The 25,000-nt window shown below is 38.6% G+C and overlaps 1 protein-coding gene across 1 annotated transcript in view; it reads right to left on the minus strand.

Moving 5' to 3' along the window:
• The window catches only part of LOC131369930 (scavenger receptor cysteine-rich type 1 protein M130-like), a 39,248-nt gene that overhangs the window by 4,095 nt on the left and 10,153 nt on the right, over positions 1-25,000 (minus strand). The window contains exons 18-25 of the mRNA XM_058416805.1: positions 19,049-19,276; positions 12,029-12,166; positions 11,794-11,928; positions 11,404-11,473; positions 10,807-11,067; positions 6,341-6,418; positions 6,074-6,136; positions 3,572-3,752 (exon numbers count right to left, since the gene is read on the minus strand). Coding sequence (XP_058272788.1) covers positions 3,572-3,752; positions 6,074-6,136; positions 6,341-6,418; positions 10,807-11,067; positions 11,404-11,473; positions 11,794-11,928; positions 12,029-12,166; positions 19,049-19,276 — 1,154 coding nt within the window. The remainder of the gene's footprint in view (positions 1-3,571; positions 3,753-6,073; positions 6,137-6,340; positions 6,419-10,806; positions 11,068-11,403; positions 11,474-11,793; positions 11,929-12,028; positions 12,167-19,048; positions 19,277-25,000) is intronic.

Consider the following 25,000-nt stretch of genomic DNA (forward strand, 5'->3'; position numbering starts at 1 on the left):
TTATATAGACACATGTTTTAAATCACTTTATTTTAGGTTTAGATAATGAGTAGCTTCCACTATACAAGTCCCTGTGAAAGATGTTACTGTAGGAAAGATAATGTCATGAAGCCTCACTACAAATATAATAACACTGGTTGAGGGGACCGAATATGGATGAGATTCCGGTTAGAGAATCAAGGCAATGGAGGAAGGCGCTCTTCACAAAGACGGGTTTAGTGAACAGTCTTCCAGTTCACATGAATAACAGGGGGTTTGGTTTTGTGGAGGTCTGATCATATAGTGATCTGTGTTTATGGTCTAAAGGAATGAAAGGAATAGAACAATATAACAATGAATAAAGTGTAAACAAATGTTTAAAGTGGCATATGAACAGTATATCATCCACAGACGTGTCCACAAAATATGAACTATTATCAAAATAAGTAGCTAGATTGTAATAAACAGTTGGAATTAACAAGCTAGTGCTACTCGCGCACCGAGGCTAATGCTAACGCTAGCTAGCGGTTCATAGCGGCAGAGAAAAGAAACAACTGGTGATTGAAATATATGTCTAGGAACATGAAAACATAAACAATAGGCATTAAACATATGTACAGATAATGTACAGTCACGTGCAACACAGGAACGCATCACACAGAACACTACACACACGCATAATGGAACACCTGTAGTACAGCTCTGTTGTGTGTTACACTAAATTAGGTCGTGCAGGAAACAAGTCTACTACAGAAAACAGGTCCTACTGCAGACTTTCTAACAGATAACGTTTTAGAACAAGGACATAAATATAAACTAATCTAAACTAATGGTGCAGTTGTAAATATTATCAGAGCCATGGTGCTTGATTAAGAAAATTAACCAAGACTTACATTACTATTACTAATTACATTACTATCATCCAGGTGTGATCTAAAAGCACATGCCACATGTTCACAGCTTGTAGCTTTCACAATGTAAAACATCTTCCTATTCCTTCTATATATATTATGAGGAGCCATGGAGGAAATCCATATTTTATAAAACCCTGAGAATATTGAAAGAAAGCTGTTTATATATTTAAGACAGTTCCATATATCTGGCATAAACCATGTAATACCAGATCTGTTGAAATCATTAAAGACTCCATCCACCCCGTTAACGGTCTGTTCAGCCTGTGCCATCAGGAAAGTACTTCCACAGTCTGATGACTGCCACACAGATCCATTAGGAGTCTATAAAGACTCAGTTTCTACACTGACATTCTGAACACTGCACTTTACTACATGTAACACACCTTACATTTACATTCATGGTATTTAGCAGACACCCTAATACACAAGGACTTACATTTCTATTTCATTTTATACAAATGAACATTTAAGGGTTAAGGGCCTTGCTCAAGGGCCCAGCAGTGGCAGCTTGATGATCCTGGGACTCAAACTCACAACCTTCCAGTCTGTCATTCTCAGTGTTGGAGTAACGCATTACAAGTAACGTGCGTTACATAATCATATTACTTTTATGAAGTAACGAGTAAAGAAACACATTACTTTCTGAATTTATACATTAATATTTGCATTACTTTTTTGTAAACTAATGCGAGTTACTTTTCAGTTAAATCATTCTTTTTTAACCGTTATGTCTTTACTGAATTAAATTTATTGCCATCACATGCGCACTCATGCGTGTGCAGTAACACGTTTCAGAAACAGACATGGCAGGTCAGAGCTTTACGTATCCGCGATGGAAATACTCTTATTATTTTAAAGTCGTCAAGTGTAGATTGTGTGCAGCTGAAAAACACTTGTCAACTGCGAAAAACACAAACTCAAATTTAAATAAGCATCTTCATGCAAAGCACAGCTCTGTAGAGTTGGAAGTGAGAGAGCCGAATGGTGACGCCTGCACCCCGCCTACTGCTCAACAACGAAAGCTTGATTTCAGTTCACCAACAGGTAAAACAATTAGTTCCACTGAACTCAATAAATTGGTTTTAATTTAAGAAAAAGTAACACAAAAGTAACATAACACAGTACTTTTTATTAAAAAAATAACTAAGTAATGCAATTAGTTACTTTTTCAGGGAGTAACACAATATTGTAACACATCACTTTTAAAAGTAACTTTCCCCAACACTGCTCATTCTGTACACTGCACTTTACTGTTACTACATGTAACACACCTGTACATATGGTACATCACATTCCATAATTAAACATGTGCATTTATTAAACAGTTTAGATAAGATCTACTGTAAATATTATCTATGGTATATAACATAAACATCAGCTTACTGTTTTTATAACAAATCTCCATTCAGTCAGATTAAGAAAACTGATCTGATAAATGTCCTCTATTCTCTTCATTTATTGTTAAAATATCAGAGAAATCCTACATAGTGCATCATTTACTGTATTTTAAGGTGTTACAAAACAATTACTATTAATACAATATAAATGATGTATTAAAGAAGTAAATGTGTTTATTTTACAGAATATGATGATGTGGAGGAGAAATCTCAGAAAGACAGGGACCATGTGACTGAGACACGCCCCCAAAGGCCTTTTCTCAGGAAATTACATTTCAACTTTTATAAACGCAAAAAATGATTTTATTTTACTTCCAATAATTTCATTCATTCTGAACCATGTTCATTTTCTCACCTTGTTATTAGCAAATAGATTAAATATTACTTTGATACATACATATATATACATAGATAATCAGTAAATATTACTAAATATTAAATCCTAATTAATAATACTAATAAAGAACTAAATTAAAAATAAGTAAATAAATAATTAATAGAAATAAGAAATAAGTGTAATATGAATGATGTGTGCAATAATTTGAAAACAGTAGAATGTGATATGCAAATATGTTACATGTAGTAACAGTAAAGAATGTGTAAACAGAGTGGAATGTGATGTACCATATGTACAGGTGTGTTACATGTAGTAAAGTGCAGTGTTCAGAATGTCAGTGTAGAAACTGAGTCTTTATAGACTCCTAATGGATCTGTGTGGCAGTCATCAGACTGTGGAAGTACTTGAACAGACAGTTAATGGGGTGGATGGAGTCTTTAATGATTTCAGCAGATCTGGTATTGCATTGTTGTAGATGTTGTGCAGAGAGAGAAGAGCAGACCTAGAGATGTGCTCAGACACACCACTCTGCAGGACCATTTACATTTCTTTATTAAAAATTTAAATTGTTACATGCCAGATATATGGATTTGTCTTAAATATATAAATAGCTTTCTTTTAATATTCTCAGGGATTCTTTTTTAAAATATGGATTTCCTACATGACTCCTTATAATATATATAGAAGGTAGAGTAAGGTGCAGGAAGGTGATTTACATTGTGAAAGCTGTAAGTATTGAACATGTGACACATGCGACTGCTTCTCCCACTCGGGTACACACAGAGTCATTGTGGGGAAATGCAAACAGTATCACTTATCAACACTTATCAACCTCGCAACAAATGAACTGAGGCTAATGCATGTTGCGCATGGGAGAACCCCAAAGGTGTTCCACTGATAACGTCCCCTCCCCATAACAAACACCTGAAGAAAAGTTCTGCTACTTTTCCTGGACTTTCTGACTGGGAGAACTCAACGAGACTGGATTTAGGATAGCATCTCGACACACAACCTCTGCATCCTGCTGGTCAAAGTCAGCATCACACACTGTGGACCAGGAACCTCCATGAAACACCTCCACTCTCCCAGAGCACCGGTGAGGACCAGCAGTGAGTCTCTTAGAACCTGTGTTTTATTTAATTGTGTAAATATTGTGTAAATTTTCAACAAGATAGAATATCAAGAAATCATTTAAATGTTATAAAATATTGTTCCAAAATGTTTAAATAAAATCAAAACTTTAATAAAGTTTATTTATTGGTATAATTTAAATCCATTAATTCAGTCATAATAATTAACAAATAACATAACTAATTCCAATGTTTGTTTTAAATACAGAAGTTTACCTGAGCAGGTGACTCCAGCATCATGATCATGATTACAGCGATACTGTTCCACTCTCCCCCATGACCCACAGTCCTTCAGTGTCGACTCTGATCCTCTACAGCCCATATGAACCATCCAGATTGGTCCTGATCCTGGTCCAAAGTGACCATATTGTGGTTCATTTACAGCCTCCCCACAGCGCAGCTCTCTACACACCACTGCAGCATCGACCTCATCCCAGTTATAACCACACACTGTTCCCCACTGACCATCCTGAAGAACCTCCACTCTCCCAGAACAGCGACTTCCACCATTCACCAACCTCACACTGTCTGAGAGAGAGAGAGAGAGAGAGAGAGAGAGAGAGAGAGAGAGAGAGAGAGATTTTATTTAAATTAATGTTTATGAAGAGACTCTCTCTCTCTCTGTCTCACACACACACACACACACACACAGACAGACACACAGTCATATGTTAGTTAAGTTGATTTTTACTCACAATAAATTATGTTTTCGACTTGGAAGAGTACACGGCATAAGTGACCGGCTACATCGGCATGTGCATCAATGACATGACTGTCTCCAAGACCATCACCACATGCTCCAACCAGAAGCTGTGGATGACTGCAAAAGTGCATGCTCTCCTGAAGTCGAGAGACTCCACCTTCAGAGCAGGGGACAAGGCGGCCTTAAAAACAGCAAGGGCCAAACTGTCCCGAGCCATCAGAGAGGCGAAGTGCACACATGCCCAGAGAATCCACGGCCACTTCCAGGACAGCGGTGACTCCTGGCGCATGTGGCAGGGCATTCAGGCGATCACCAACTACAGGACAACATCACCTGCCTGTGACAGTGACCCCTCCCTTCCAGACGTGCTGAATGACTTCTACGCTCGGTTTGAGGCACAGAACAACGTAACAGCAAGGAAGACCATCCCTCCTCCTAAGGCTGGAGCTCCTCACACAACTCCCTTGAGAGTTCTGAAGAGAAAACGCTACTTCAGCACCACAGACAGCACCAGTTATGGCTACTTCAGCACCACGGACAGCACCAGTTATGGCTACTTCAGCACCAGGACCAGCATCAATCAGCACTACCTTAGAACTGTGGACAGTGCTGTTTAGCATGGGAAAAGGGTGGATTTGGAGCAGCACCAGCGGGCCAATCAGAGGCTCTGCTGGCTTCACTCACCCTCTGAGTGAAGGGTAGCCAGCCAGATGAGACAGAGAGCGCACAGAGGTGGCTCATGCAGCCAGAACTAATAGCCCGTGTTCAGGTAGCCTGTAAGCAAGGACAACACTGCACACACCCAGATTACCTCCCCTGGCTGAATCACTGAGAAACACTCATTGTCCATGCTCCTCACCACAACGCCAGGACTGCCAACCCTCTGCCAGCTAACCTCCTGAACACCACCTCCAATTCTACTTCACAAGTTACGAAGTCTTCTTCGCTATCCTTTTTTTTCTTTTTCTTCTCTCTCTCTGTCTCTTTTTCTGGCCCTTCCACTGCCTCCATTAACTCTTCTTCATCTCCCTAATTACCCTGTGCACTTCTCTCCTTTAAAAGTCCTAAAAGTAATAAATTTGCTTCCACTGTTTTTGACCCAACCCTGTTGTTTGTGTGTGTCTGTGCTCCCCCTGCAGATGAATGAACTACAAGAGCTTTGTTTTTTTATCTGAAGACAATGAAAATAACTTTCTTACAGAAAACTTCACCATGTCAAAAACAGATTTTTAAAAATGAATTAATCCACAATTTAAGATCCTGTGAATGTGATATTACTATAGGAACCATTATGTATTGGATCATTAATATAAACCTGTTATTTACATCTGCAGTACTGTCAGAGCTGTACCAGAAAATTAATTAACACTTATTGACCAATCAGAATGCAGAATTCAACAGTGTGTACAAAGATGTAATTAAGGTAAACATTTATACATTAAAAAACTGACCTGTGATGATGTTTGGGTTTGTTTCAGTGGTAACTGCATCATCATAGTTCTCGGACACGTCCTCTGTCAGAACGTAGAGATAAAAGCTATTAAATCCACATTAATGTCATTAATGATCATTTGGATGCTTGTGGATGCAATACTGTCCCATTATTATCATACCTGTCAGTATAACTGACTTCTGATCAGCTGTAATGGCGTCATCATAATTCTCAGCTTCATCCTCTACACCAAAACACAGATATTTAAAGATATTTAAAGTTTAGTGAAGTGGCAGTTTCTACACTGTGTATTTGATGACACAATGCAAAATGACATCGTACACATGTAAAAAACGTCACTACACACAAACCAATAAACAAACTTATTCACAGTGTGTGTGTTTAATTTATACTGCTTTCTAAAACAAATCCCAAAACAGAACCACACCATCCACGTGATCAGGGATCGGTCCAGCAGTGACGGCATCATCGTAGTCCTCTGGTGGGTCGACTCTTCCTGGATCACCTAAATGAAATAAAAGCAGAGACTCTGTACAAACTGCTCCATCACATTCTGACCTCATGGTTTAATGTGAAGTCAGTTTATGTCATCAGTTAACAACTGCGGCTACTTCAATTCAATTTATTTTGTATAGCACCTATTACAATGAACATTGTCTCAAAGCAGCTTTACAAAAGAAGATAAATGGAGAAAGGAGAGGGAAAAAATGAAAATAAAAAATAACTAAATAACTAGAAATAAAAATAAATTATTAAATTTAATCATTAAAGTTAATTTATTTTATCCCTAATGAGAAGCCTGTAGTGATGGTGTCAAGGAAAAACTCCCTGGGACGATATGAGGAAGAAACCTTGAGAGGAACCAGGCTCAGAAGGGAACCCATCCTCATTTGGGTGACACTGGACAGTAAATAATGTCACTGTAACTGTCCTTTCTACAACAGCAATCAATGGCCCATGAGGAATTCCTTGCTGTCACAAACTGACAGATGAAATGGTGGATCTGTGATGGTGTCCCCAAGTGTCTCTGTCCATGACTGTCTCCTGCTCCACACAGATCCATCCACAGCATCAGTGGGCACCACCAAGCGATGAGACTCTGACCAGGGGTAGGGCAGTGGTCACAATGGAAACTGGCAAACAGTGGGAGCTCAGGAGTGGGGTGTATAACTCGACAGAGAAAGACAGAGAGAGAAAGAGAAAGACATTAAGTATGATTCTGATCATGTGATGTTTAAAGACAATGTAGATTATGTGTAGTGTAGTGTAAGTGCAGGCAGGGACTCCGGCAAGACTAGCTATGACAGCATAACTAAAAGGGAGAGCCAGAAGGTGACAGACATGAAGGCTTCCCGGGACATAAGGCATCAAACCACTTCACAGTCAGTGACCTGAGCGACTTGTGAGGGTGGTAAGGTGACAGCATCCAACACATCCCAGTACACCAAACACTCTATGCCCATGAACCTTCCAGATCTGCTCCTTTACCTAAGAAAACTATACATTAAAAGCTCGACTAAACAAATGTGTCTTCAGCCTAGACTTAAACACTGAGATTGTGTCTGAATCCCCAACACTAATTGGAAGGCTGTTCCATAACTGTGGGGCTTTGAAAGAAAAAGCTCTGCCCCCTGCTGTAGCCTTTGCTACTTGAGGTACTACCAAGTAACAAGCACCCTTTGATCGCAGTAGGCGTGGCGTATTTTATAAGACTAAAATATAACTCAGGTACTGCGGCGCGAGACTATTTAGTGCTTTATAGGTTAGTAACAGAATTTTATAATCAATGAGAAATTTGACTGGGAGCCAATGTAGTGTGGCTAAAATAGGAGTGATGTGTTCATATCTTCTGGTTCTAGTTAGGACTCTAGCTGCTGCATTCTGGACTAACTGGAGCTTGTTTCTGCTCCTACTGGAACATCCAGACAGTAAGGCATTACAATAATCCAACCTAGAGCTAACAAAAGCATGAACTAGTTTCTCTGCATCATGAAGTGACATCATATTTCTTATCTTGGCAATATTTCTGAGATAAAAGAAGGCTACCCGAGTGATATTATCTACATGAGCTTCAAACCAAAGACCAGAGTCAATAATCACACCAAGATCTTTTACTGCTGGACAAGATGAAACAGAAAGACCATCCACCATTACTCTGTAATCAGAAAGCTCACTTCTAGCTGCATGTGGTCCTAGTACTAGCACCTCTGTCTTGTCAGAGGAGGAAGTTAGTGGCCATCCAATGTCTAATGTCCTTTACACATTCTTCTATCTTAATAAGCTGGTGTCTCTCATCTGATTTAGCTAAAGCATATAGCTGTGTGTCATTGGCATAACAGTGGAAGGTAATACCATGTTTATGAATAATTGCACTAAGGGGTAACATATATAGGGAGAAAAGCAGTGGGCCTAAGACAGAACCTTGTGGAACACCGAACATAACCTTGGTATGCATGGAGAAGTCACCATCTAGATCTACAAACTGATAACGGTCAGTCAAATAAGACCTGAGCCAGGAGAGGGCTGTTCCTTTAACACCAACAACATGTTCTAGTCTATCAAGTAGAACAGTGTGGTCAATGGTGTCAAAAGCTGCACTAAGATCCAGTAGCACCAGTAAGGAGACACAACCCTGATCAGAAGCCAGTAACAGGTCATTGACCACTTTAACCAGTGCTGTCTCTGTGCTATGATGAGGCCTAAATCCTGACTGATACATTTCATAAATGTTATTTCTATGCAGGTCTGAACATAACTGCTGTGCTACAGCCTTTTCTAGGATCTTGGAGATAAAGGGCAGGTTTGATATCGGTCTATAGTTAGACAGCTGACCGGGGTCGAGGTCCGTTTTTTAATCAAGGGTTTGATAACTGCTAGCTTAAAAGATTTAGGCACATTGCCAGTGCTTAGAGAAGAATTAATTACTTTTAGAAGAGGTTCGGTAGCTACTGGTAATATCTGTTTAAGGAAAGACGTGGGTAAAGGATCTAGGATGCAGGTTGAAAGTTTTGAGGATGAAATTAGTGAAATTAGATCAGGCTCTTGAAGTGGAGTGAAGCAGAAATAGCTATATGATCTAAAGAATTATCTAACAAATCATTTGGTTTTAAATTAATAGTCTGAATTTTTTGCCTGATGTTGTCAATTTTTTCATTGAAAAAATTCATGGAGTCATTGCTGCTACATATAGATGGTGTGCACTTTTCTACAGTGGTTTTACTCCTAGTTAGTTTTGCTACAGTACTAAATAAAAATTTAGGATTGTTTTGTTATCTTCAATTAGGGCAGAGAGATACGCTGATCTAGCAGCACTAAGAGAATTTTTGTATCTCAGATGGCTTTCCTGCCATGCTAACTGAAATACTGCCAATTTACGTTCTAGTTTCTAGCTGATTGTTTTAAAGCTCGTGTGTGGAGGTTTAAGATTTAAGAGATTTGAGAGATTTAAGTGGAGCTAGAGTGTCTAGGGTGTTGCAAAACATTGAATCCAGGTAATCAGTCGCCTGGTCAAGTTCTGTAAGGTCAGAAGATGAACCAATCATGCGTGATAATTCTGGGAGACTATTGGTAAATCTCTCTGCAGCAGCAGACGTAAATGTATGCTGCATACGGTAACGTGGCAAATCAAGCATCTCGTGTCTAAGATGCATTTTAAATGAAACAAGATAATGATCTGAGATAGCTTCCGACTGTGGAAGAGTGACTATGTTTTCTATATTTAATCTGAATGTAAAAATGAGATCCAGAGTGTGACCTCCATTATGAGTGGGTCCTATTACATTGTGATTAACACCTAATGAATCTAAGATGGACACAACTGCTGTTCTCAGAGGGTCTTCTGGCTTATCATAATGAATGTTGACGTCTCCTACTATTAATGCTTTGTCTAAAGAAACAACAAGGTTTGAAGTAAAATCTCCAAATTCACTGAGGAATTCAGAGTATGGCCCTGGGGGTCTGTAAATAACAATTAGTGGAATTGACTCTGTGAACTTATTATCTGTACTTGCATACGTTAGGTTAGTATAAAGAACTTTGAATGTGTTGAATTGATGTTTGGGTTTTTGTGGCACCTAGCTTATTATCATGAATAACCTACTTATAAAGTCACTGGTTTCAATGGCATCATCATAATACTCAGCCTTTTCTCCCATCTCAGACTTTACTGTAAAAGATTATTTTGCCAGAGACTGCTTCAGATTACAAGAGAAATTAATACAAATGAAATATAAATGAAATAATCTATATACAAATGTATTCAAAAGTGGTGAATGAAAATATTCTATACATACAAAAAGTACAAAAAAGGTGCTAGGGAACTAAGAACATATTGCACATAATCTGATATTACACATAGTATGGTATTGCACAAATGTTATAATGGTACAAAATTGCACATGGTATTATACTATGTATATACTATGTATTATATTATGTACATTGTAATTATTTTGAAATTTTGATACTGTCAGTGTTCATTGGGTCAGCTCTGCTCCCTTCTAAAAGGGGAGGAGTTACAGAATTTGAGGGCCACTAGTAGGAAAGACCTCTGTGGTTGTCTCGGTGGTCTCAGTCTACAGCTTATTGTGCTCTGGTAGGACTCCAGTGTCGCATGCAGGGGGTGTGACACTTTGTTAAGGATAATAAGAAGTTTCCTCAACATTCTCCTCTCAAACACCTCAACCAGACACTCCAGCTCCATTCCCATGACAGATCCTGCTTTCCTAATAAGAATTTTGAGGCTGTTGGCATCAGCCCTCTTCACCCTGCTACCCTAGCACACTACAGTGTAGATGACAAAGCTGGCTAGCGCTGAATGGTAGAACATATGCAGCATGGTTCTGCAGACATTAAAGGACCTGAGTATCCTGAGGAAGTACAGGTAACTCTGACCTTTCTTAAACAGTACATCAGTGTTTTTGGTCCATTCCAGCTTGTTGTCCATGTAGACACCAAGATACTTATAGTTGTCCACAATGTCCACCTCAGTGCCCATGAGGCTGATTGAGCTAGGGTGAGTCCTCTGCTTCCTATAATCCACCACTAGCTCTTTTGTCTTTGAGACATTAAGTTGCAAATGATTTTGTCCACACCACTCCACAAAGCTGTCCACCACACTCCTGTACTCAGCCTCCTGGCCTTTCCTAATACAGCCTACAATGGCAGAGTCATCAGAGAACTTCTGCAGATGGCAGGACTGTGATCAGTGTCTGAAGTCTAGTGTGTAGAGTGTGAACAGGAAGGGAGACAGGACTGTCCCCTGCGGGTCCCCTGTGCTGCTCACTATGATGTCTGAGATGGTGTTCTTCAGCCTCATATACTGTGGTCAGCCTGTGAGGTAGTTGATGACCTCTTTATGACATGTGAGGTCAGAGCCACTGGTGTGTAGTCACTTTGTTTCCTTGGTTTTTACAGTGAGCAGTGCAGGGCACATAGTGTTGAAAGCAATGGAGACATAAAAAAAAAAAAACATGACTCTCACAGTTTTACCTGCCTCCTCAAAGTGGGTGTAAGCTCTGTTAAGCAGGAGGATGATATCATCCTCTACTCCAGTATGGGGCTGAGAAGATTCCAAAATGGATGAAATTCATTATTTTACTCAAAATTCTACAAACAATACCCCATAAAGACAATGTGAAAGAAGTTTGTTTGAAATTTTTGCAAATTTATTTAAAATATTAAAATCATATGTACATAAGTATTCACAGCCTTTGCTCAATACTTTGTTGAAGCACCTTTGGCACCAATTACAGCCTCAAGTCTTTTTGATTATGATGCTGTAAGCTTGGCACACCTATTTTTGAGCAGTTTCTCCCATTCTTTTTTTTTTCCCATTTCTTTTTTAATCTCCAGCAGGTTGGATGGGGAGCGTCAGTGCACAGCCAATTTCAGATCTCTCCAGAGATGTTTGTTCGGGCTCAAGTCTGGGCTCTGGCTGGGCCACTCAAGGACATTCAAAGAGTTGTCCCAAAGCCACTCCTTTGTTATCTTGGCTGTGTGCTTAGGGTCGTTGCCCTGTTGAAAGATGAACCGTCACCCAAGTGTGAGGTCCAGAGCGTTCTGGAGAAGGTTTTCATCAAGGATGTCTCTGTACATTGCCACATTCATATTTCACTTGATCTTGACTAGGATTCAGATAGGTGTTCCAGGAAATCAGTAAGCTCAATGGCCAGGCAAGACAGCTGATACTGGCGATAACATTGCAGAGCACTCCTGGGACCTCTCCGGAAGGTAGCATGGCGGGCTGACTGAGCTAGAAGGAAGAATGGGAATTGGGATGAGATGAGTGAAGTGCATATGGCGTGACTATGTAATCAGCAAGAGAGAACATACACTGAGGCAAGAGGAAAACAGTGTGGGGAGTAGGCCAGGTTACTGTGACATGACAGTGGTAGGCGGCTAGGGGAGACAATAGCATTGGAATACCAGTAACCAACAGTGATGAAAAGAGGGAAGGATACGAGGCAGCATAATGGCAAGGCTTATTTTAAAAAATAAAAATAAAACTTAGATCAAGCAGGTAGAGAAAAGTCAGAATGACATAGAGGAAGAGATCAGGATACTTACGCATTGTTGTGGAAGGCAGCGTGCGAGGTCAGGATGATCCGAGGAAGCAACTTGGGAGGTGGCGGTTAAATGAAGCCAATAAGGAAGCGGCGCTTATAAGTAAACGCTATTTTTTCTTAAAAATTGTTGACTTAGCCTAAAAATAAGGGGAACTGGAGAGGAGGAAAATTGACGTCATCAAGGGGAGGATGGTATTAATTTAGGGGTGGTATCGGGACAAATAAGAAAATAATGGGAAATGTTAAAACGTATGTAAATTAAAGAAGGAGGGATTAAAATAGCCATACACTGAATATAATGGGAAATTGCTGGAAATATTTAAATTAGAGAAAAGGAGGCGCCCTGGGGCGCCTGGGGTATAAGTAGAGGGGAATTTTTTGGGGTTTTCGGACCAGCTGCTCTCTTCAGAAATGCATGTTGTTGACTGCATGGCTGAATAAAGAAACCTGCTTCTTCTCATCTGCTGACTGAGATCTCCTTTAATTTGGCTAAGTTTTATAGTTTATTGAGTTCATTGGGCAAGATTATGGAAAGCTAAGAGAAATAGACACAATCTAAAAATTCCACCTGGTGATATGTCCACTCGGAGGGGGCTCTGAGTTCTGACAGGTGCCTGGATTCCTCCAGACATGACGCTTGCCATTCAGGCCACTCTTCTTGTTTTGCAGTCCACAAACTGTTTAAAAGTGGGCAGGGTTGATTCCAGAGCGACATGGTTGAAATTCCCAGAGATAGCTGTGAAGGCACTAGGGTGCAGGGTCTGAAATCTCGCTGTCACTGAGTTGATGACGTCAGCAGCCCACACCACATCATCAGTAGGAGGAATGTAAACAGTGATGATAATGGCAGGGGAAAAATCTCTGGGCAAATAATATGGCTGGAGAATGACTGCGAACAGTTTGATGTCAGGGCTGCACACACTTTCCTTCAATGTAATGTGTCTAGGATTGCACCATTTATTGTTCACCGTGACTCCCCCTTCCTGCTTCTTGCCACTCACAGTGCAATTCCTGTCTGCCCACACTAAATGAAAGTAGTCATGTTCACATTTTAATGAAACCACAAGACACTAGATCAATGTCATGTAACTGGATATAACGTATTTTAACATGTCTTTATAGAGTCATTTTTACAAATTTTTCATTTCATTCATTTTAAGTCATTATTATTATTATTATTATTATTATTATTATTATTATTATTATGTTACTCTAAAGCTGATTTTACCAGACCGCAGAGACACTGTTCATGAAAATTGACATTACATCGGATGATGGCGGCGCAGTCTGTTACGCTCAAAATGTATTTTATATATATTCAATATATTATATATTAACTTATTTATTTTAGAACTTGAACTTAGACTGTGTTGATCAGGACATTTTTACAACATTATTAAATTATTAAATTTTAAGTTTACCTGAGCAGGTGACTCCAGCATCATTATCATGATTACAGTCAGTTTCCCCCCCACCCTGCTGACCCACAGTCCTTCAGTGTCGACTCTGATCCACTACAGTCCACATAATTCACCCAGATTGGTCCTGATCCTCGTCCAAAGTGAGCAACATACCTCACATTTACAGCCTCACCACAGTTCAGCTCTCTACACACCACTGCAGCTTCTTTAATATCAAAGTAATCATCACACACTGTTCCTCACTGACCATCATGAAGAACCTCCACTCTCCCAGCACAGCAACTTCCACCATTCACCAACCTCACACTGTCTGAGAGAGAGATTTTATTTTTATATTTACTCTTTCTCTCTCTCTCTCTCTCTCTCTCTCTCTCTCTTTCTCTCTCACACACACACTGTCTTATGTTAGTTAAGTTGTTTTTTCCTCACAATAAATCATGTCTAAACTCTAAACATTAATCTGGAGCTGATTGTATAAGTGACGCCTCAGAACAAACCCTGAGGATGATGTGTGTACGCTCATGTACAGCTTTTTAAATTCTATAAAAATCAAACACTTTCACTGTTTATAAAGTTACAATCAGTCCAGGAAAATTTCTGACATTTCCTGATTAAAACTCGTCCCTACTGTTAAAGTGAGAAGTGTGTGATGTTTTGGTGTGAATAATCAGTGTGAACTTACCAGCTGCTGTGAGTGTGAGTGTGGATGAGAGAAGAATAAAAGTCAGACAGATTTCCATCTCCCTCCTCACTGTACACGATGTGTTCACCTCCACTCACCCAGAGAGACTGAGAGAAGTGTATCTCCTCACTCAGCCCCCTACAGAGAGACAGACAGAGAGAGAGAGAGACAGCCAATCACACTCACGTGTAAAGTTGGCCGTTAAGAACAAAGAGTATTTATTGGTAACTACAATTCCGAGATATAAATTCATTCATTCATTGTCTATACCCGTTTGTTCCTAATTAGGGTCACGGGGGTCTGCTCGAGCCTATCCCATCGCACATAGGGCGAAAGGCAGGGATACACCCTGGACAGGTCAGATAAATAAATTTTTCCTTTAAAACTTTAAATGTATTTGACTGGATCAACGACCAGTCTTTTAGTCCAATGGGCATTAGCTCACTTTTATTTAAATTAACTTTAAACCCTGGAAACTTACCAAAGGCATTAATAGTATTCACAATAACTGGCAAACTCACATGGAGTTTAGTAATATGTAGCAGGATATCATCTGCATATAAAGATATTTTATTGACTGTATTTAAAGTGTTGAAGCCATGGATAGAAGAATCAGAACGAATGCACTGAGCAAGGGGCTCTACGGTCATCACAAATAAAAAAGGAGAAAGAGGGCAACTTTGCCTTGTCTCTCTTTGAAGAATAAAGGGGCCAGACAAAGCATTATTAGTTAATACCTGAGCTGTAGGGCTTTTATACAAAATCTTAACCCAGTATATAAAGTTGTCACCCATGTCAATTTTTTCTATTACTGTGAAATGATAGTGCCAATGAACTCTATCAAATGCTTTTTTTTTAGCATCGAGAGAGATTATTACCAGATTTTCTTGAATAGCTTTGGAGTGATACATTATTTTAAAAACGCGCCTCATATTTTGTGAAACATTCTACCAGGAATGAAACCATTTTGATCAGTGTGACCACTAATTACTCTACCAAGTCTATTTGCGAGAATCTTTGATAGTATCTTCTGATCTACATTAAGAAGAGAGATCGGTCAGTATCCTTCCACCTCCTCTGTATTTTTACCTTTTTTTGGAATAACAGTTATGACTGCTTCATTAAACAATGATGGCAGTCCAGATACTAATGCTTGCTAAAATGTTTTGAGAAGGAAGGGGGAAAGTAAATCATTACATTTTTTATATAGCTCAGAGGGCAAGCCATCTGGACCTGGAGTTTTCCCAGGTCCTTTTTAAGGAATTAACTGTACTTTTTAACTCTTCTAAAGAAATATCTGTATTGAGGCCATCACTCTATCCTGAGTAAGGTTTATCCATAGCTACTCCAAACTTATCCATAGCTTGAAAATCAATGCAAGGGTCAGAGGAGTATATATTTGAATAGAATTCCTTGAAGCAGTTATTTATATCTTTAGACAAATGCACTGGGTTCCAAGTTTTGTCTTGATCTTATGAATTGTCTTATCATTTTCTAATTTACGTAACTGCCTTGCAAGTAATTTATGTGGCTTATCCCCGAATTCAAAATATTTCTGTTTAATGAAAAGGAATGATTTACTTAATTTATCTGATACAATTTTATTATACTCATATCTTAATTGTAGAATTTTTTTGTATGTTTCTAATGAGGGGTTTTGCACACTTTCATTACATAATATTTCCAATTGTGTAAGCATGTAATCATAAAATGTTGAATCATTAACAAGCAGAGGATCCATTCTCCTCTTGAAGCATTTCATCACGATTGGTGCAAGTTCGATGGGATGATAATCATTGAGGCAGGAAACAGTAGACTTCTTAGGCACAGGGAAGATGGTCGTTGTCTTGAGGCATGTGCTAGCTGCTCTGCACACTCCCTGAGAACTCTGCCAGGAATGTTGTCTTGTCCAGCAGACTTCTGTGGGTTAACTCTGCATAGAGTTCTCTTCACATCAGCCGTGGTGAGTCAGAGCACCTGGTCATTAGGAGGAGGGATGGTCTTCCTCGCTGTTGTTCTGTGCCTCAAACTGAACGTAGAAGTTGTTCAGAGCATCTGGAAGGGAGGCATCACTGTCACAGGCAGGTGGAGTTGTTCTGTAGTTGGTGATCACCTGGATGCCCTGCCACATGCGCCGGGAGTCTCTGCTGTTCTGGAAGTGGCCGTGGATTCTCTGGGCGTGTGCACGCTTCGCCTCTCTGATCGATCAGGACAGTTTGGCCCTCGCTGTTTTTAAGGCCGCCCTGTCCCCTGATCCGAAGTCGGAGTCTCTTGACTTCAGGAGAGCACACACTTTTGCAGTCATCCACACCATCTGGTTGGAGCGTGTGGTGATGGTCTTGGAGACGGTCACGTCTTCGATGCACTTGCGGTCACTGATGCCGTGTATTCCTCCAAGTCAATAGAGTCGCCGTTGGTTGCAGCCTCCCTAAACATGTCCCAGTCAGTGCACTCAAAACAGTCCTGAAGAGCAGAGATGGCTCCTGCTGGCCAGGTTTTAACCTGTTTCAGAACCGGTTTAGAGCGGTCTGACGAGTGGTCTGTATACATAACAGAGATGTGGTCTGAGTAGCTGAAGTGGGGGCGGGGCTCCACACGATACGCGCTGGGAATATTTGTGTAAACAACATCCAGCGTGTTCGTCCCTCTCGTAGCAAAGTCCACATACTGATGGAATTTAGGGAACACTGTTCTGAGATTTGCATGATTGAAATCTCCGGCGATTATAAACAGTCCATCGGGGTGAACATTCTGCAGCTCGCTAATACCTCTGTACACATCAGTATTATGAACTTGCTCAGACAAAAGAACGAACAGATCTTCTTTGACCAGCCCCTCATCAAAATCCATAGCCTCAGCATGGAGGTGTACAGCTATGAAGCATCAATACTCTGCCCACAATAATACAAAAGTGAACAAAACAAACGAATAAATAATAATCAACAACAAGAACAATATAATCAGAAACAAAAGATATGTACAGGAGAATCATTTAAAAGCTGTGTTATGATAGATAAACCAAGGTGAATATGTTAGACAATCAAAACAAAAACACCTAATAATAAGAAAGAAAAGAAAAATTAAATTAAAACAAAATACCAAACAAGAAGGCACCAAGTGTACAAAGCTCTTCTCATGAGCATAAATTTATTTATTAATCATTTTAAGTAATGTTCGAAAAAATTGTGACTATATTAAAGAATTTGAAACATTTACCTTATAATTATAAATTTTTTTTAGGTACACACATTTACTCGGGATTTTAGTATTATGAACATTAATCATTTTAAGTTAGTATTCAATAATAATTTTTATTGAGAACATTTAAATTTTGCATCCACTAGATGGCAGTAAAGTATTTCCAAACTGAGATTTCTATTTCATGAAATGTTTTTTTTAATCTGACCTGCTGAGGGTGCTGTTAGGATGCTGCTGTATTATTATTATTATTATTATTATTATTATTATTATTATTATTATTATTATTAAGATCAAACTGTTAATATTGCAAAGTTACAAATATTAGTAATTATATAGGTTATGAAAAATACAAACACAACTCCTGAATAGTTTTATGTCTGCCTGATTCCTGAAGTTTCAGGAAGTGCAAATCTGTGCTGCCTTCTTAGTTCTTAGTGTGTGTTTCTGACAGGAATTTCATTCATGGAATGTTAGGAAGGGTGAGTCCACATGAACCATGGAAGTAAATGAGTTTCCAGCTAAATACTTTATACCTGTGTGAAGGTCTAAGAATCTGTACATCAGAGAGAGAGAGAGAGAGAGAGCAGCTCTCTCTTTCTCTCTGTGTGTGTGTGTGTGTGTGTGTGTGTGTGTGTGTGTGCACATTTGCATTTATTCATTAATCTGAAGCTTTTAGTATACACTGGAGGTTGAGCTTGGGCTGGTGCTGGGATTTGAACTCACAACCTTTTGATCAGTATAGAGATATTTATTTATTTTTACTACTGACTTCTTTAATGACACTGACCCCAGATTCATCACTACAAGAGCCACTCACTCATATCACATTATCTCATTATATTATAAAAGCACTTTTATTTAATAAATTGTTTAAGTAAGAAAATACATAAAAGATATGGCTCGATGAAACTATGTGATACCCTGAGATCCCGCTCCACTAGCTTTAAAGCAGGGCTTGCCATCGGAACATCGTTTAAAACAAGGCTGCATCCTACAGAGTGTGCCGAATGGTGAAAGAGAAACTTGAATCAGTTTCAATACACAGTGTCTCTAGAAACCTGTGGCAGGGACGAAGAACGATCAAGGATTACAAAACACCATCCTTCAGAACAGTGAATGTGGACGTTTTCTTGCAGATGAGCGACACTTTTGACACTTTTGCGCTCGCCTCAAGACTACAGCTTACAGCACTAGGGTGCCGGATCAGAAAACACACTCATCTGATCGGAGCATGACGTGAGGAAGACATTCTGGAGAGTGAATACCTGGAAGTCAGCAGGACCAGATGGCATCACGGGTCGGGTCCAGAAGGCCTGCTCTGACAAGCTAGTGCCTGTCTTCATGGAGATATTCAACCTCTTCCTGGAACCATCTATAATCCCCATGTGCTTTAAGCAGTCATTGTTCTTGTCACAAAGAAACCACAGCCTGCCCGCCTCAATGACTATCGCCTGGTAGCCCTGATCTCCGTTGTGATGAAGTTGTTCAAGAGACTAGTAAGAGACTTGATCAATTCTTCACTGAATAACACACTGGACCCATTTCAGTTTATGTACCATCCCATCTGCTTTCTCGAGGATGCTATTGCATACCTCCTTAACACAGCCCTAAGCCACCTGGACAGCAGAAAATGGAATTATGTCAAAATGTTGTTTAACTACAGTGTTTAATACCATAACTCCCTCCATACTCAACACCAAGTTGGAGGTCCAAGTCTGTCCCTTTGTCAAGGAGTCTCAAAATTCCTGACATACAGATAAGCAGTACAGGTGGGCAAACCTGTCTTACTTGCCCTCAGCACTGGAGCCCCCCAGGGTTGTGTTCTTACCCCCTGTTGTACTCACTGTACACTTATGACAGTGTGGCCACTTACAACTGTATACAGCAGGTTGTGCTGGACCAAAGTCAGGAAGATGGGAAGGAACTGAAACATTCCAAACATGGACTCTTTTTTTTGTTGTGGTCAGCTTTCTGTCCTTAAAGGTAAACACAGATAGAAAGAGGAGGAGCTTCTTCCCACAGGCCATGTGGGCACTCAACTCAGCTCAGAATACCTAGAGATTGGACTTTTTCTCAACATGCAAATTTGGAAATTGCACTACATGCACATTCTTCACTTTATAACAATATATAATAATAGTATATCATTTAATCATATTAACATAATAACAATCAGATTCATTTAATCCATATTAACATACAACTCTTTTTCATATGCTGTATGCAAATTTTGACTATTTATTTCCCCAATTAAGCTCATTATCACTTTATTGCAATTGTCACTTTATTTTCTACTTTATTTGATCATTTTTTTCTTCTCTCACTAATTCCATTCCTGTTTTTATTTTTTCTGTCTCTATTTTTATGTAACAAAGACTGTCATTAAAAGCATTTCACTACATGTCATACTGTGTAAAGTTTTTTATTTGAATTAGACTTTGCCTTCAGAACTAGAGAAAAGTCAGCCAAAAGAAAGGGTCAGACCCATTAGAGAGGCAAAGCACGCACATGCCCAGAGATTCCACAGGACAGCTAACTACAGGACAACACCACCTGACAGTTGCACTGAATGACTTCTGTTCTTCTGACACAGTACGTGGCAGTGAGGAAGACCACCCCTCCTCCTAATGACCAGGTGCTTTGTCTAACCACAGCTGATGTGAGGAAATTTCTACACAGAGTTAGCCGTCGCTGGACCAGACAACATTCCTGACAGAGCACTCAGGGAATGTGCATATCATACATTTACATTTTTGGCATTTGTCAGATGCCTTTATACATGTAACGGATGTGTAAATTATTTCAACAGGCAATCATTAGCTGTTAGTATGGCGCACTGACATATCGTAAAGGCCACCAAAGCTGGGAGCTCGTTTAAAGTCAAAACCTCGTTTGATTATCGTTACCCGAAGAGACTTGTTGCATATTTCTTCGCAGTACCCTGCGCGCTCTGTGTTTTATTGGAAGCACACCAAGAACTAACGCTTTAACAGAAGTTTTTTTAGTGTATTTGAGTTTCTCTGCACGTGTCGGGGGGTGCGAGACCGAGTCTGCAATAAGATGCCGTTGGTGCAAAGACGTAACTTCTAAACGATTCCACTTCATAGATGGTTTTGCTACCCTGCCATCCAAGTGACATCTTGATCTGGTTCATCTCCAGTCTAAACTTGTTTTTTTGGAAATACTCTGACCTTTTCACAAAGTTGAGGGGATCGGATTTAGTTAGATTAATTCGCAATCGAGTGGACCACCAACTTGGGTGCAACCACGCCATCTTCAGTTGATTTCAGCGCACTGTATGTTTGGGCAAGAGCACTCCAAGCCATCGTCTGGCTGACTGGACTTTTCCTCAGTTTTTCTTTTTTTTCCCTTGATGCCTGAACTGATAGTCTTTAAACTGTGAGTAGACCTTTTGAGGATGTTTCAGAATCCTTTCTCGTTCTGAACTGAGATTTCACCGTGTATGCTTTGTTTTTTTTTAAATAACTGATGTTCGGAGTTGATCATTTGAAGCCGTGATAATTTGTCTCAAGAGGGTTAAGAATGTGAAAAGTGCAACTGTTTTATTTTCTTTTAGTTTCATAAGGAAACAAGATTACTTTGCAAGTGAAACCCATTTTCTTTCCTCTGCTGATGTGATTGTATTGATTTGAAGAGCATTACCACACTGTAGAAATTCTTTTATCAGTATTGTTATTATTACCTTTACTTAATTGGCTTAATCTGAATAGAGTGGAATAAATATTATTTGATTTCTTTTACCCTTATTTTCATTGTACCTTTTTGCTGAGAGCTGTCAGGGAGTAGGGGCGTCTCTCTTACCTTATTCGATCTGGGGAGGGAGGAGCATATTAGACTGTATTATAGTATAGTGTTTCCCATATGCAGTGTCACTTCAGGGAGCCACCGTGTGACATTTTCACACCTGAAGCCTACCCTTGTCAATCAGTAGTGTTCTAACACAATAAGGTAAGAAACCACATACACACATTAGTGCGTATAGGAACTAAACAGCTTGGGGAGCGGGGACCAAGATCTTTTCGTTGTCCAAGCATCCCGGACAGCAGCGATTCATTTTCCCCTACCTAACGGATTAAATACCCCGTTACATACAGAGCAATATACAAAAGTGCTTTAAATGAATGAATACATTTATTCTGGCTCACAGACACAGACAAAGGAAAGCATCAATCTAAAAAATGTGTTCAGAGGAAATATAGTTTAATTTTAAATAAATATATAAACAAAGGGGAAGAAATAATTAAGCACTAGTTTCATTATTTCAGGATGAGGTCTTCAGTTGTCATTTGAAGACAGTCAGTAACTCGCCTGTTCAGACCTCTAGGGAAAGGTCATTCCTTGGTGCCAAAAGAGAGAAGAATCTCTCTTGTGCCCTGAGAGATGGTGGGACCATATCAAGGCCCTACTGCTACCCTGCAGTTTTTGTATTGCCCCAACCATTACACAGATGATGCTATTACCACCACCTTCCACCTGGCCCTTACACATCTGGACAAAAAGCATACGTACAAATGTTGTGCATAGATTTCATTTCAGCATTTAACACAATCATTCCTCAGCATCTGATCGAAAAACTGAGCCTGCTGGGCCTGAACACCTCCCTCTGCAACTGGAATAGCAACTCAAACACACTGACAGCAGCCACACACAGAGATTTAGGGCCATCCAAAAAAAGAACACTAAAAATAATTAGACAGCAAAATGGGGCCAAATGTAGCTCTACTCAAGTGCATAACGGTATTTATTAATAATTTATTAAAAATTTAGCAATATTAGGAAATTTTGACTACCTTGAAGAATTTTCACTTGAGAATTTCTACTTAATTTTCCAATGATATTTTGTTTAATTAAACACACATTTACTCTGTTTTTCAGGATAATAAACATTAATCATTTTTAATGACTATTTAATTATACATTTATAAAGAATATTAAAATTCTATATCCACAAGATGGCAGTGAAGCATTTCCAAACTGAGAATTCTGCTTCGTGAAAAGTTTTTTTTTTTCAAGTGACCTGCTAAGGGTGCTGTCAGGATGCTGTATAATAATAATAATAATAATAATAATAATAATAATAATAATAATAATAATAATAAAACTGAATAGTTTTTATGTCTGCTTGTTCCCATGTTTGTAATTTTCTGATGGCTGATATGTTCACATACATTTTGCACATTTGCACTAAAGTAGTAAATTGTAGTATTATAAAGATAATGGACAAAATACCAGTTTCCTAGAGTGAAAATCTGCTATCTGTACCACCTTTTAGTTCTTATGTGGCCATGTTATTCATGGAATGTTAGGAAGGGTGAGTTAAGTTTCAGAGAGTGCAAATCCGCTATCTTTGCTGCCATCTTAGTTCTTGCATGTCTGTGTGTAAGTGTATGTGTTTCTGACAGGAATTTCATTCATGGAATGTTAGGAAGGGTGAGTCCACATAAACCATTGCAGTAACTGGGTGTCCAGATAAACACTTTATATCTGTGTGTATGTCTAAGAATCTGTATATCAGAGAGGGAGAGAGAAACGCGTGTGTGTGTGTGTTTGTGTCTCTGTGTGTGTGTGTGTGTGTGTGTGTACGCGCATTTACATTTATTCAATAATCTGAAGTTTTTAGTATGCAGTGGAGGTCGAGCTCAGGCTGGTGCTGGGATTTGAACTCACAACGTTCTGATTAATATATTCAATTCAATTCAATTCAATTTTATTTCTAAAGCAAATTTAAATTCAACCTTAATTTGCCAAAATACTGTCCAAAGATAGAGGAAAAAAAATAAAAATGAACAAGGATAGAAGCAGGAAAACACATACACATTACAAACAATTAAAAGCACAAGAAAAGAGATGCGTTTTTAACATAGATTTGAATTCTATAATCAATTTGATATCGGACTGGCAGCCAGTGCAGAGCGTAAAATCGGTGTGATATGGTCTCGTTTGCGGCTACCCGTGAGTATAGAGTATAAATATATAAATATTTATTTATTTTTATTGCCTGACACTGACCACAGATTTATCACTACAAGAACCACAAACCACATAATCACATTATATTATAAAAGCACTTTTATTTAATCAATTGTTTAAGTAAACAATATGTAATAAAATAGTGAAAAAGGTGAATACAGCGCTCAGAATAAGGCACAATATTTACTTACTATGGATAAAAAGGTTGCATTTGCTTGCATATTGTTTATTTAGACAAAATATTTAAATTCCTTGTCCATTTCTCATTCTATACAAGGAGGCAGGAAGTAAGGCTGCTGATGGGGCTGCAACACCCCGACTTTCAGGATTACTTTAACTGCAGCTGCTGAAATAATAATGAATAACTGTTACAAAGAACTGAAACTCGAGACTCTTTCTATAAATGTTAAATAAACATCTATTAGTAATGTCAAAAAAAATGATTATACACTATTCTTTGTTATATAACATGTTTTAAATCAGTTTATTATGGGCTTACATAATGAGAAGAACTGTAGGAAAAATAAAATATTCAAATGAATCATTTATTAGAATCATTTATGTGGCAGTCGTAACTATTAAATAACTAAAAGAAAAATTATTTTACTATAATTCAGGTGTGATATATATATATTGAATTGAATATATATATATATATATATATATATATATATATATATATATTAACATTTTAATATTTGTAATAAGTTTTATTCTGGCTCATTTCTGAAACACTTAATAACAGAATCACAAGTTTCAGTTAGACACGAATGATAAGATTTTAACTATTATCAGAGCCGTGTTGTTGTGAAAAATTAATCAACACTTTCTAATTCCATATAGCAATATAGAAAATCAACATAGAAAACATAGAATATTGAATTAGATCTTAATATATAAAACATTACCTGAGCATAATGAATGAAAAATCTTTATCTATTTCAGACAGTTGCATATTTCTGGCTTGTAATAATTTTTAACATATGTAATAAAGTTTTCATCTAACAAGTGGAATGTAATTAACTCATTTCTAAAAACACTGAATAACAGATTCCCAAGTTTCAGTTAGACATGAATGATAAGATCAGATGTTTCACCAAAAGATTGAAATGAACATTATGGCCATTTTGATGGAATAAACTGGTGAGATAAATGAGGTGTGGTGTGTCAGTGATATTTAAGCTCACTATGACTTATAGCACTAAATGTGTTGTAAAAGGAAAGCT

The sequence above is a fragment of the Hemibagrus wyckioides genome, linkage group LG19 (genome assembly GCF_019097595.1).
Source record: "Hemibagrus wyckioides isolate EC202008001 linkage group LG19, SWU_Hwy_1.0, whole genome shotgun sequence".
NCBI lineage: Eukaryota > Metazoa > Chordata > Actinopteri > Siluriformes > Bagridae > Hemibagrus > Hemibagrus wyckioides.